This window comes from Silurus aristotelis (assembly GCF_946808225.1).
Source record: "Silurus aristotelis genome assembly, chromosome: 26".
NCBI classification, from domain to species: domain Eukaryota; kingdom Metazoa; phylum Chordata; class Actinopteri; order Siluriformes; family Siluridae; genus Silurus; species Silurus aristotelis.
In genome coordinates, this window is record NC_139599.1 from 3,720,534 (window position 1) to 3,735,356 (window position 14,823).

Consider the following 14,823-nt stretch of genomic DNA (forward strand, 5'->3'; position numbering starts at 1 on the left):
CACATTGTTGACAAGTGGTTCATTATAGAAAAATTGTTTCTCTGGAGAAGGCGGTGAGTTTTTTGGTTCCTGAGTCATTCTGTGGTTAGACCTTGTGTTTATTTCCTGCTTACACTTTCTTTTTACAATAAAAAGTGAAAAGTGTTTTCTAACCTTCAAGTGACCATGTACTTGGAGAAAATAAGCTTGTCGCTATACTGATTCCAAGATGTCTTGCTATTAAAATGTGCATAATCGTTATATTTAATACAAATTATTGAAAGATCCACTTATGCTAGTAATAAATTTATATGTAATATTTTATATAAATGCCATGTCTACATAGGGAATACTATGTAAAACGCAAGCCCCTGGTGAACTTTCTGTAAGAGAATTTTGCGGGAACGTTCCAGAAACTTTAGTTTCTTTAACTTTAGTCATTACGTCATATTGTTTGTGTTTTAGTTTTCAGGACGTGTGAGGGGGAAAAATGGCTACAAAAATGTAAACTATGACGCTGCTAATCACATGCTAACGCTAGCTCGTTTTCTTTTATCTAAATTCAAAGAGAACTTAGCTTTTTATTGAATTGTTAGGCAGTTTTTTCCTAAAGCGATAATGGACATGAGATTATATAAAATCAAAAACAAGAATTACATTATTTTAAAATTATATATATATATATATATATATATATATATATATATATATATATATATATATATATATATATATATATATATATATATATACAGTACAGACCAAAAGTTTGGACACACCTTCTCATTCAAAGAGTTTTCTTTATTTTCATGACTATGAAAATTGTAGATTCACACTGAAGGCATCAAAATTATGAATTAACACGTGGAATTATATACATAACAAAAAAGTGTGAAATAACTGAAAATATGTCATATTGTAGATTCTTCAAAGTAGCTTTTGCTTAGAGCTTTGCACACTCTTGGCATTCTCTTGATTCCTACTTTGAAGAACCTACAATATGACATTTTCAGTTCACTTTTTTGTTATGTATATAATTCCACATGTGTTAATTCATAGTTTTGATGCCTTCAGTGTGACTACAATTTTCATAGTCATGAAAATAAAGAAAACTCTTTGAATGAGCAGGTGTGTCCAAACTTTTGGTCTGTACTGTATATATAATATATATACACACACAAATGTGAAGAGAACGTCTTTGGACAGAGACGGACGAACTGCAATTCCCATCAGCCCTCCACGTAGCTACGTGCTACGTCATTTTAACGCGCGACACGCTGGGAATGCTGACATGGCGGCTTCCATACCGTGTGCTCTGCGCCTCGGTTTGTGGACTGTTGTTCTCCTGATCTCGGCGCTTTGCATCCCGGGGGCTGTAGCGCTGATCGATGGGCTTTACTGCGGTACGCAGATCTGCTACGACGTCCTCGGGGTAAGCAGAGACGTGTCCAAGGCGGAGATCGGACGCGCGTACCGCCAGCTGGCCCGGAGATACCATCCGGACCGCTTCCAGGCTGGAGACCCTGCTCTGGCTGGAGAGACTGCAGAGAGCGCGCATGAGAAGTTTCTGCTCATCGCTACAGCTTATGAAACTCTAAAAGTGAGTGACACATTTCATTATGAACTTTTCCTCAGATCATTTTCATGATTTTATCACCTGCCTTGTATGTGCATACGATTAGACCGTAGTTATTACGTCAGAAAACGGCACATCCTATCATAATGTAGTATGCAAATGAAGGCAGAATTGATTACAATTGTATGCAAATGATGCTCGAGTTGTATAGGTTCAGTGTACTTAGAATATCATGATTTTTTTTTGTGTGTGGTGCATCTCAGATACAAAAAAATTCAATAATATGCTTTGGAAATGTATAATAAATGAGACTTTTTGCTTCGTTATTTATTTATTTATTCTTTTTTTTTGTTTGGGTTTTTTTTTTTTTAAAGGAAGACTCTAGAAATATTGAACACGGAAAATGTGAACGTTTTTTACATCACTGTTTTCTTCGAGTCAGATTATTTAATATTCATAGTTTTGTTTAAAAAAAAAATAATAATAAGTGTGTTATAATATATTAGAAAAGCAAATTGTGGGTATCTACAGTTAGCATTCATCATATCGCCCAACTAAACTTGGAAAAAAAAAAGCCTGAATAATGTGAATGATTACATATGAATTATAAATGACAATGTACAGTATATGCATATACATAACTGTGCAGCCATTTGTGCTGCTGAACCGTAGCTCCCGAAAGAAAGAAAAAACACCACGATTCGGTGTATAAAAGACTGGTGCATGAAGACTTTATATGTTTTGTCCATGTCTGCAGTAAACTGACTTATCAAGCTGAGAACAACAGCATATTAAGCAAATGATGTTCATGTGACTTTTTAAATGTCTTGCAGGATGACGAATCCCGTCGGGACTATGACTACATGCTGGATCACCCGGAGCAATACTACAGCCACTATTACACTTACTACAGGAGACGGCTGGCACCCAGAGTGGACGTTAGGATAGTTATTCTTGTGACTGTGTGTGCAATTTCAGTTTTTCAGGTAGGCGATTCACTTTTTTCTTCCAGCACTGAAACTCTCAACTTTCTTGCCTTTTTGAGACCCACTGAGGATAAAAAAAAAAAACAATGAAAATAACATGGTTTTATACAATTGAACAGAACAATACATTCAGAAAAGGAAGAATTCTTTGGGTTTTGGAATCTAATATACCAGTGGAAGAATTGCTACTAGGTCACAAGAAAGTTCTAGGGACAGGTTCAAGGATAAACTAAGAGCCATGTCAAGTTTTTTTAGTTGAAAAGCTGAGAAAAGGCCAAGCGATGGTGCAGAAAGACAACTGCTGACAAGAAAAAAAAAAAGGGGGGGGGGGATGCAGTCTGTAACCGAAACTATGATGATTCCCATGTAAAAAACTGTTTTGTCTCTGTGGACAGTTCATGTGCTCCAAACCTCATCTGTGTAACATGTGGAGATACGTCACGGAAACGTAAATGAATTAAGGTTCTGACCGGATCACAGTTTTTTTTTATTTTCAGATTCAGGTGCAATTCCGTTCCAGTGCAGTAGATGGCATAGTGACGCTATAAGTCTATATACATGCATGCATCGTTACCTTCTCTTGATGAGTTCTTGGGTAAATGATGTGATGTGGAGATAATATTACCACTAGAAAAGTTTATTTTACAGTAACACACCAAGGCATCCAGAAGTCCACTTGAAGCATGGAAGATTGCCAGCTATTAATAAAAAACAAAAACTGCTTTATTAATATATGAATGGCGTCATGCTTTTTAATAAGTTCATTCCTAATATCGCTTATATTTTAGAAGCTATAAAAGCCCTCTAGGTGTACAAACTTTTGCACTTAACCGTAAGTGTATTCACTTTAATTCCCTTTTTGTTGTACAGTATTACAGCTGGTGGAGCAGCTACACCGAAGCAATCAACTACCTTACCACCGTCCCGAAGTACCGCATCCAGGCGACCGAGCTGGCCAAGCAGCAAGGCTTGCTCAACCGCACCAAAGAGAAAGGCAAGAACCGGCGTTCCAAAGAGGAGATCCGTGAAGAAGAAGAGGAGATCATCCGAGACATCATCAAAAACAAGATTGACATTAAAGGAGGCTACCAGAAGCCCAACATCTCCGACATCCTGCTGTTCAGGATCATCTTGTTCCCATATCACATGTGCCTCTGTGTGGCGTGGTATTTCTCGTGGGTTTATCGCTTCACCTTTCGGGGCGAGGAGTACGGAGAGAAGGAGAAGCTCTACATCATTCGCAAGTACATGAAAATGTCCCAGGCACAGTTCGACAGCCTGGAAGATCACCTGAGACAAACGTTCCTGGAGCGTCAACTGTGGATAAAAGAGAACTATGAGGTGGGTTTGGGGTTTTCTCTGTACAAACGTGTCCTGGTAGGGGGGAGCTACAACCTCTCTCCCATTCACAATTTCCTGCTTCAATCCTCTGCTTTAATTTATCATAGCTCAGAAATTGTGTAGTCATCACTATTTTAAACAGAATCAATTTTGCAGATAAGCCATTTTTTTTTTCCTTAGCCATGAAGCTTGTTTAGGATTTTTCTAGTTGTGCTGTATTCAGGCTTGTAGGTGATATTTGGGTTTTTCCTTTAGATCTTTGAGCCGTAAACCGTCTGACCTTGGACCAAATTTTCTGGGAAGCTCACTCCTAGGAAGATTTGCAACTGTTACAAAGGCTTTCTCTTTGTTATTTCTCCTTTTCATCTTACAACATGCTGAATTGCAATTTGTTTGGAGATGGCCTTATAACCCTTACCTAACTAAAGAGCAGTAACAGTTGCTTCTTTAGAGGAGACACACCTGAGTGCACCAAAACACCCAAATGGAAAATGTTTTGCTTTTATCACACTTCTGAATGATGAAGTAACTTTCATTCACTTTGATTTATTTCATTTTTATTATTAAGACTGGGCTTATTTAGTCTTTTAATGATTTGCATTAGCATAGTTGGGTGTACTTATTTTTTTTGGTTTAGATTTTTATTGGGGAAAATTACTACTGCAATCTATTGAGAATGGAGAATGTACTTACTTTTTTTCTCACGACTGTTTATTTATTAGGAACAAATGACTAAATGTTCTTTACGTAGGCAACGTATCGATATAGATGCCTGTGTGCTGTCTTATTTGGTTCCTTGTTTTTGAAAGCAAAAGCGCGCTAAGCGTTATTTTAAATCATTTTGTATTCTATTTTATGCGGAAACCCGTTTCCGCCACCAAATAGTAAAAAAAAAAAAAATGGATATTGCGAAAAAATCAAGGAAAAATTGTTGGGGGGGGGGAAAGGTTATTGCAAAGAATAAAAAGGCAGAATTGCACGATATAAACTCATTATTTTTATTTATTATTATTTTTATTTTTTTGTTTTTTTGCGACACTTTCTGGCAATAACTTTTTTTTTTATTTTCTTTTTTCTTCGGCGGAAACAAACTTTCATAATTTAATGTTATATATATATACTTGAAATTTCCACTGTTTTAAATGGACAATGTCTTTGATTAGCCATAAAAAATGGTACCTCAATATATTTAATAATGACAACAATGAGGTCAGAAACCGCTTGTACCTGAATAAAAGGTGTCTGTACTCCAGTATTGACAAAATCCTTTCTTGGTTGCATTTCCAGGTGTACAGAGAAGAGCAGGAGGATGAAATGAAACTGAAAATGGCCACAGACCCACGGTGGAAGCGCTACAGACGCTGGATGAAAAGCGAAGGACCTGGTCGCATCACTTTCGCTGACGATTAACTGCACATGTTGCATCAGATTACACTGATTATACAATCCTTCCTATGTGTGCGTGAGTGTGTGTTGATTTTGCACACATGTTTACAACTAGATTTGGTGTGCATCGTTGTAAGACCTTTGACTGATTTTCACAGATATGAATACAATTGACGGCTGTATCTGTACAGAAGCTGCTGTAACTCCACATGTCTGGTCTCCTCGGCTCTTTCTGAGCTGATCCGAGGTCAGGGGTCCGGTGTAGCAGCTCGGTGCATTATTAGCAATCAAAGCAGTGCGCTCATCCACATTGCTGCTGTCGACGTTGGCCTTTTACTCATATTGGGAGGCTGCCTTCTAATGTGTTTGTACCTGTTTTGCCTCTTTATGCATCCAAACAAATGAAATATATTTTTAAAAGGATATTAAAGTGACTGTTAAACTTGTTCGATGGTCAGTTCAGGTGCTGTTTGTGTCTGCAGATGACTTGGGGTGTTTTCTTAACAGGTTTACTCATGCAGTTTGAAAGAAAAAAAAAATCCATAATTATTGGGGGAGGGGAAAAGGAAAACATGGTGCATGGCAGAAATGTTTGATATCTGTAATAGTGGAAAATAGATTGTACTGGTTTATTCAAAAAACAATAATAACCTCCTCAGGGACAGCTTTCAGGACAAATGTGGATGTCTAAGTTGTATTTTTTTGTCTTGTTAATTTTAAGAAGGTGGGGGGGCTTTTGGAGGAATGAATGCTGCTATAAGGTACTTGTTCGGGCATTAATGTAACATACCACATTAAATGTTACCATAAACCGTAACAATGTAGGACACTTCATTCTTCAATTACTAGAATTAAATGTAATAGTTCCCAATTTGTCGTCTTGTATGAGGGGACAGCATAATAATCTTATATTTGAAAACGACGCTTTATATTCTATAAGCCTTTATGTGCAATTATTTTACTTATCAATGCAGTTCAACTGAAAAGAAGACTAAATGTTAACAGATAAATGTTAATAAAAATCTAATTGAAATTGATTTTGGGGCAAAAAAGATCAAAAGAAAAAACCTGGTTCTATAAATGTGCAAGCTCTTGTGTAATTGTGGATTTAACTGTGTTCCAAGGAAACTGATCACATTCGACCTTATATTGAAAAGTAATCATCACACAGTGAACTTTTCCTGCTTAACCCCAAATAAAGATCTGCTTCTGTTGGATTTTTCATAACATCTTGTTTTGTCCAACCGACTAAAACCATGGTCGATGAAGAGCTTGCAACCATGCATAATGCCTCATGTTTTGTATATAACTCAGAAGAGGGGTATAATTGAATTTCCAAAACATTAGATGTACCACGGAACACCATGAAGAACAAATCGAGAGAATAGAGCACCACAATGACCACCATGAGCAAGGTGTCTCTACGGAATGTGTAAAAGGACGAGAAAAATGTACCATAGACATTGCAGGAAGACCTTCTTCAAATAAAAATAAGATTTAAAATAAGAATTTTACTTTCTATCTCATTGCGATCTCTTTATTGAACCACCCTCAATATCTTGTTACTTGTACTTTGTTGAAATGTCTGTTAACTGGCTGTTGTAGCATTACAATTTCCCTTTTTTTAATGAATAAAGTATTCTATCTATCTAGAAACATTACACGTGCGACAGCTCAAATATGGTTTGTGTGAAAAATCATATTGTGTTAAAGGTGTAATTGATTAATAATGTTTAGCCATGTTTACACAAATACAACAAAAGACAAGTGAGGTCCTTTGAATTTTTTTATTTGTATTATGGATTTCAAAAACAGTGTATGTGTATCGATAGCGACGATACCGCTCCTAAAAGTATCGCATTTTAAAGGAAAAAGCGGTATCGCCCATGCCTGTGTAACGTGCACAGTATACACATACCGCCTATGGTCTGGGCCACGCCTTCTCAACTCTGATTGGCCCAGAGACTTTATGGGCGGAGCTTACAGCCCTGGTGTCTGTGAGTTCAGGAATTCGCTCCTGAGTTCTCATTAGAGTCGAAACGTAATTTTGTTGCCGTCGCGATAAATATAACACTTATCCGTGTGACCGAGCTTCATCCTGGACCATGTCTTCTTCTAACCTGAGCCTGACGGACATGAGGAGGAGCGTGGAGCAGCTGAAACTGCAAGCCAGTGTAGAGAGAATAAAGGTGAGAATGATAACAAAATAAAGTTTATTATGGCGAAAGAGGAAATGAATTGCACATGGAAAGTCGAAGGAGCTTAGAAACCTGGTACAAAGTGTGTATCATCATCTCAGATCTTTAACTAACTAAGGAGAACTAGAGTTTACAGCATCACTGTGACATGTTTATTCCTGTGACATGTTTATTGTACAACAAGAGCTGGAGATGCTTGACATTTTTTTTTTAATATGCATGTCTTAACTTTACATTATTAATGCCTAAAATAAAAGAATAAATCAAACTAAGTAGGTGTGTTCACAATTAAATTAATAAAAAGATGTACTTCAAATCAATGAAGAAAAAATGTAATCATTATAAAATATACTTTAAAAAAAATTACTGTCCAATTCTTCATAAAGGTTTAGCTTCCCAGTGTTACATTTCAGACAGTCATAGACATTACATAAAGAGTCTGATCAGGATCACCCTGATTTTTGGGGTGCCAATAATTTAAAAACACTGAAAATAAATCTCAGATTCATTGGGTTCATTTTGCATTTCTTGCAGGGTGTCAAAACTAATGTGCCAATATGAATGTGAAAAGGAATCTAGGAAGCAAAACGCCTGCATTTGCATTCACCTTTTTTAGATTTGTGTATCAAAGATATCCTATGTTGTGTGTTTTCATCTCTTTATACTATATAGCACATTGTTCCATGAATGCATGAATTAATTAATAAACAAGTCATGCTTTTAAGAAGATTGTCTTTAACAGTCTTTTCACACCTTTTGCTGATTTTTTAAAATATTTATTTAACAAGATAAAAAATGATCTTGGTTGCTTGGAGACTCCTTCTAAAAGGAAATAAATACAAATTTGTATCCTCAAAAAAACCTTTACATATGAGCACATAATATATATCTAATTATGTAAAGATTTTGCTATACATGTCCCTGTCTCTGTGAATACAGTTGTTACTAATACCCTAGGATTTTACCCCAATTTGGGATTTAATTACATATTAGAACAAGCGCATTAATAATTTAAAAAAAGGATATTAATATTAACCTTTAAAAAAAATCAGATTTGGTGTTATATAATGCTCAAAAGTGGAGCAGTAATTTCTGGGTCCTTAATCAAGTAAACGTAATGAAACCACTGGGAAGGAAACAAACCGTGGGTAACATTTTATTTTTAATCATGTCTATGATATCATTTTTATATCCATAATAAAGACAACATGGTATTTATTCCACATCCTTAATCCCTTTTTCAACATGTGCCTATGTGCTGATTTGACTATGTAAACTAATGTCACTGTTCTGACCAGGAATATCTGACCGTGAGACAGTACCCATTTGCATATAGCAGATTATGTGTCAGGAACAGAACTGAGTATTGTGCATACAGATGCAGCATTCTAGAGGAATCAAAGGGTAATTGTTTGTTTTTCCAAATTAAACAACAACCAGATGAAACACAATAGTGTTGAATTACGTTTTTGCTGAGTTTCTGGAATGCGGTTTTAGCATTGTTCGTATAAGATTGCAAAACGGACAGGTGTGTGTGTGTGTGTGTGTGTGTTTGTGTATGCACAGGTGTCTCAGGCTGCAGCTGAATTACAGCAGTACTGTCTTCAGAATGCCGCCAAGGACGCCCTCCTGGTCGGGGTGCCAACGGGCAGCAACCCTTTCCGAGAGCCACGTTCATGTTCCATCTTCTAAACGCAAGGTGTGCAGCTTTTCCTATAATCAAAATAAATAGACGTCTTTATACAAAAAGGGTTTTATTTCTATAAACACGTTGCATTCAGACAATTTCATTCACTTTTTTACACATTATGTTGAGGACTAATGCTTAAATGCTTTCTTTTTTATTCCACACCCATCGACACGTTCATAGACAGATTTTAGATTTGTCATATCTTTGAAAATATGAAATGCACTATATTGCCAAAAGTTTGCGGACACCTGGTCATAATTATAGTATGTGCATTTTGAGCTTTGCATTTTGTCCCAATTTGTTCTTATAATTACCTCCATTTTTCTGGGAAGATGTTCTAGATTTTGGAGTGTGATTGTGGACATTTGTGTTCATCAGCCACAAGGGCGTTAGTAAAGTCAGGCATTGATGTATAGGAGGTGAGGGTGAGGAGGCCTGGGGTGCAGTCAGTGTTCCAATTCATCCCAAATGTGTTCAATCCTATACAACTGTGTGCCTCCAGTTTGAAGAAGAACCACATATACCAAGAAAGGTCAGGTGTCCTGATCAATTTGTCCATAGAGTGTACCTTCAAGATGTTTTTACACTACAATGGAGCTTACTGGCTTCATCATCAATGGACTGAAAATGATCTGGAAAGGCACATACATGTGTCTATAAGATCTAACAGCTGAAAATGTATATCAGCAAAAACCAAGCTATGAAGTCAAAGGAACCGCAGGATTGTGTCAAGGCACAGATCTGGGGAAGACTGCAAGAAATAATTCTGCCGCATTGAAGGTTCCCAAGAGCACAATGGCCTCCATAATTTTTAAATAGAACAAGTTTGGAGCAACCAGGACTCTTCCTAGAGCTGGTCACTGGCCACAAACTGAGCAACCACGGAAAAGAAGTGCTTTGATACTGTATGAGAGTTGACCAAGAAGCTGATGGCCACTCTGTTTGAGCTCCAGAGATCATGTGTGGAGATGGGAGAAACTTGCAGAAGGTCAATCATGACTAAAGCACTCCACCAGTCTAGACTTTATGAACAGACAGAGTGACCAGACAGAAGTTTCTGCTTAGAGTGCAAGATGCATGAACGTCTGTTTAGAATTAGCATTAGTATATCAGTTCCTGCTTGAAATAAAGCTTAGAGTAGAACTAGTTTATGTGGTCAGATTGCTCGTTTTTCATAAAGGGTTCCAGTTCTTTTTCTGTCTGAGATTCCCATCTCATTGCATCTCTAATTTTGCTCACCGCTGTATGATTATCTTCGTTGAACTGTAAATGCCTCAGACACCACACACACACACACACACATGCACTTATGCATGTGTGGGGTATTTTTATCCATGAGTGTTGGACACGTATCCGGTCAGCTCTCTGCAGTGTTGCTGCGTGATTTCCGTTCACTACATCAACAGGAAAATGGAGTCATGGAGTCACGGTGAAGGAGATTTTAGAGGTTGCATTAGATCAGGAAAAAAAACTGCAGGATGAGCAATGGCTTCTTCGAGGAACGCTCAAAGCCACGTGTCGTACATTCTCTCATCTCTGTAATAAGCTTACGGGGTAGAGTAGGTAAAAAAGCAAACGTGGGTTTGCAAAATGGCTGGTTTGAGAATGAGGAAGCGGTCAGCCTTCTGGTTTTTTTTTTGGTGGAAAAGAAAAAGCAAGTGGTTGAGGGGTTATATTTAGTTAGTGCTAGGGTAATGTGTTTTCTTTGCTCGTCCCTGTACGCTGGTCAATATGTTAAAAATAAAATGGTGTTGAAAATTATGTCTGGCTTTCTTTTTTTTTCTTCCTCTTTTTTTACTTCTTTATTAAAAATTTTTTTTTCACAGATATCGCGTTGCCGGATTCCTGAATATTCGTTACAGAGGAAAAAGATGCAGCATGGACTTTTATCCTTTTCGAAATCAACATTGTCTATTTATTGTGTAACTTGATCAGAGAATGTCGTAACATTTTGATGGTTTTTGCTACGCACTTTAATTGGTGACCATGACAACATGCGGTAGAATCATGAGACGTTCGATAATCGTGGCGAATCCGAATGGGCAAAAAAACCAAAACAAAACAAAAAAACGCTTTACTGAGTGTGAATTAAAATGTGGAACTGTAATTGTGTGCCTTTTGGACTTTTGTGGAAGTCCTGAGTGTGTATAGAGGGTAGTATGCTGTCCTGGTGCCTTATAAGACAAAACCTCTTCATTTGACAATATGATTCTCATATATGCACTAATCTGGGAATTTCATAGGAATAAACCGTATAGCTGAAATGTGATGGCTTTCCAATAAAGATAAATTGTCTTTTTCCTATTCTGAGTCATCTGCTTTTATACATACCCAAATATAAACATTACACAATAGCAAGTATTAGTAGTTCGGTCAAGTTCATGGTAGGATGCTCTAGCACGCACACACACACGCACACACACACACGATACTGTATATACACTCCCCTGGGATGACTCCACCCTGTCCTCAGTGTAAACACATGCCTGTGTTTGCTCTGCCTTCATGGTTTTGATCTTATCCTTTCAATTAATTTACCCTGCCTACGTTGGTGCACTGGACAAAAATACACACAACCACCAAAACTCTGGTACTGAAGAATAGATCAGTAGGAGTTTAAAAAGCGAACCTGTGTTTGTATGTGAAGGAGATTGAGAGATACAGTGTTTGAGTCTATGCTATGTTTGAGTCCTGGTTTAGAGAAATGCCAGTTTTGAGTATACAATTTATTTGTGGCAGTCTTACAAATATTTTTCAGAGGTGGCAAGGAAACCAGCAACCCATAAATAAAACCCAGAAAACAAAGATGATATCTGAGACACCACACAGACACTAACACAAGCTCAGGTTTGAACTGAAGACCCTGGAGGTGTGAGCCAGCAAATTGAACATACTATAGACAACATTTTTGGAACACTTGAGTTTTCTTCCCATATTGATGCCACCAAGTAGGCAATTGTACAGGATGTCCCTGGATGCATGAAATCTTACTTGAACTAGGAGACCTGAAACTGTTTCAGCATGATAATGCACCTATGCACAAGGCCAGCACCATAAATATATGCTTTATATGGGTTAGAGTGCAAGATCTCCTGCTAAAGAACCACTGCTATTGAACTCTAAGCCCTATTGAACACCTTTGGGATGAATGTGAACGCTGACTGTGCACCCTTCCTCACCTCACCTACATCAGTACCTGACTTTACTAACACCCTTGTAGCTAAATGAGCACAAATCTCCAAATACACAAAAATAGAAGAGTGGAAGTTCAAATGAGGACTAAATGTGGGATGGGATGTTTAAAAAGCATGAATGAATCTTATAGTCAGGGGTCCACATACTTTTGTTTATATATGTGTATTTTTTTTCTCAGGGTTATACACTGTAGTTTTACACATATGGTTATGAATGAAAAGAACAAATTCACTGGTGCACAACAAGCATATTAAGTATGTGTGTCTTCTATTTTTATTTCATGTGCACACAGTTTTAGTCAGAAGGAGCTCGTTTTGGAACAAGGTTAGGTTTGAAAACAAGCAACTCAGGAGGTGACTTTTGGGGCTAGGTTAAAATTAGTACATGGTGGCCAAGATCTTGTTTTAAAGTGAGTTTATATTAAGGGTAAAGGATATTAATTTCAAATCAGATGAACAAAAAAAAAATTGTTGGGATTAAAACCTGTTCGATTCAATGAGTATTAAATTAATTTATATTTTATACTGTTCTTTTTCTGCAGTGATGATGTTGACATGGAGACCTGGCAACCCTGCTTCAGTTTAGTTACAGTATGTTCTCTGTACTGAGACTGTTAAACTCTCAACCCACTACAGTTAATTATTACTATAGCAATACACATACACTATATGGACAAAAGTTTGTGGACACCTGAGCATTAGATGGGTATGTCCTTTTTGAAGTTCTCATTCCACATTTAGTTCCTATTTATTCTTATAATAACCTCCACTCTTCTGGGAATCTGTTCCACTGGATTTTAGTGCTAGTAAAGTGTTAGTAAACTGGTGTAGGGTGAGGGTGCAGTCAGCGTTCCAGTTCATCCTCAATGTTTGAGGTTGAGATTTGAGCTGCATAGTAGGCAACTCAAGATCTTCTCCTCCAACCCATGTAAAGCATGTCTTCATGGAGCTGGCTTTGGACACAGGGTATTGTCGTGCTGGAACAGTTTTGGAAGTGATGGAAAAATGTAGCATCCAAAAGCCTCCTTTACAACTGTGTGCTTTTAACTTTTGTGGTAACAGTTTGGGAAAGAACCACATATGTCAGGAAGCATCAGGTGTCCAGATACTTTTGTCCATATAGAATAGTTCATACATATGAAATATATAATTATGTATTTGCTGTTTTTGCATATTTATGTGATATTGGTTAAATTATTTGAATGTAAATATTCTAATTCTTAAAACAAAAATTCCACTTGAGAAAACCCTTATCTCGCATCGACAATGTTTTGTCAGGAAAGTTCACTCATCAGCTCCACCCCCTCTTTCCCATGCAAATCCCTTGAGGGCAAGGGCTGACATGTGCAAGAAGATGGAGGAAGTGATAAGTGTGTCCATTTAGTCTTTTTCTGATTTCTGTGCAACTAGATGCCTGATTTTATGATAAACATCTTAGGAAATTTAGCTTCCTTTGCGCAGGAATGTGCCTTCGAATATTATATGCCTCCACCTGATCTATGTAAATCAATACTTATATGGGTTGTGCAGTTATAGAAAAACCAGGGATGGATTGATGTAACACAGTGAAGTTGACACATGAGACACCTTTTAGTGTTTTATTCCTAATATACCACAGTAATTTGTATAAAATCTATTTTTGATTAAGTACACAATAAATTATACTAAATTCAATATCTGATCAATTCTGTATGTGTAAATGTAAAGGTACATCTTTTCTACATGCAGTGTGTATCTTTTACATGGTAACCTGAAATCATTGCACATGAGTAACTGCATCAATTGTAGTGTACATGTAATTAGTAAATGCATATTTTCCTTAGCAGTGTGTATTTCTTAGCATTTGCTTCCCCTTTGGTTATTTATTTTAGAAACCATTTTATAACAGGAACAATCTGTTTTAGTTACAGAAGTCAGCACTGTTCTGGAAATATATATATATATTAGCTACATTTTTGCCACAACAAGAAGAATTAAAGGAAAAATTATATAAAAACCTTTCTGGACTGATGCAGGGTTGCTGCAAACAATTTTAAGGCTACTACAACATAAGGAGAATGCTCCCTCTATCAAGAAAATTAATTAGATTATATATTATGATAGAAAAAAAATTACAGAAATTCCAAATAGGAAGTAAAAAAAATGAAATAAATAAATGTATTAGCAGAAAATTTCTGAAATTAAAAACAAAAATGCTCAGAATGTTCAGCGATCATTACTATTATTACTATTATTATTATTATTATTATTATTATAACCAATATATACAATTCTTTTTCCAACTATTACAAAAATGTTTTGAATCTATTTTACACAAATTATTGTTATAGTCTTATAGAATTATAGAAGTGACCATTAATAATTATCATAATAATCATAATCGTAATCATAAACTACACTTTGAAAAGATGTTACAAGGTGCAAATTAGTGTTTTTCCTTTACCCTTATCAATTATACAATTCGAATAATGTG

At 36.6% G+C, this 14,823-nt stretch overlaps 2 protein-coding genes across 2 annotated transcripts; both read left to right on the forward strand.

Annotated features, from left to right (window-relative positions):
• Positions 1-1,192: 1,192 nt before the first annotated feature.
• dnajc25 (DnaJ (Hsp40) homolog, subfamily C, member 25) lies at positions 1,193-6,495 on the forward strand. Its single transcript, XM_083531153.1, has 4 exons — positions 1,193-1,579; positions 2,389-2,541; positions 3,412-3,882; positions 5,170-6,495. Exons 1-4 carry the CDS (start codon positions 1,271-1,273, stop codon positions 5,290-5,292), a joined length of 1,056 nt encoding a protein of 351 aa, XP_083387279.1. The 5' UTR covers positions 1,193-1,270; the 3' UTR covers positions 5,293-6,495.
• A 773-nt stretch (positions 6,496-7,268) lies between these two features.
• gng10 (guanine nucleotide binding protein (G protein), gamma 10) lies at positions 7,269-11,454 on the forward strand. The gene is made up of 3 exons (XM_083531175.1): positions 7,269-7,457; positions 9,033-9,165; positions 10,983-11,454. The coding sequence occupies exons 1-2, from the start codon at positions 7,374-7,376 to the stop codon at positions 9,156-9,158; spliced, it is 210 nt and encodes a 69-aa protein (XP_083387301.1). The 5' UTR covers positions 7,269-7,373; the 3' UTR covers positions 9,159-9,165; positions 10,983-11,454.
• The last annotated feature ends 3,369 nt before the right edge of the window (positions 11,455-14,823 follow it).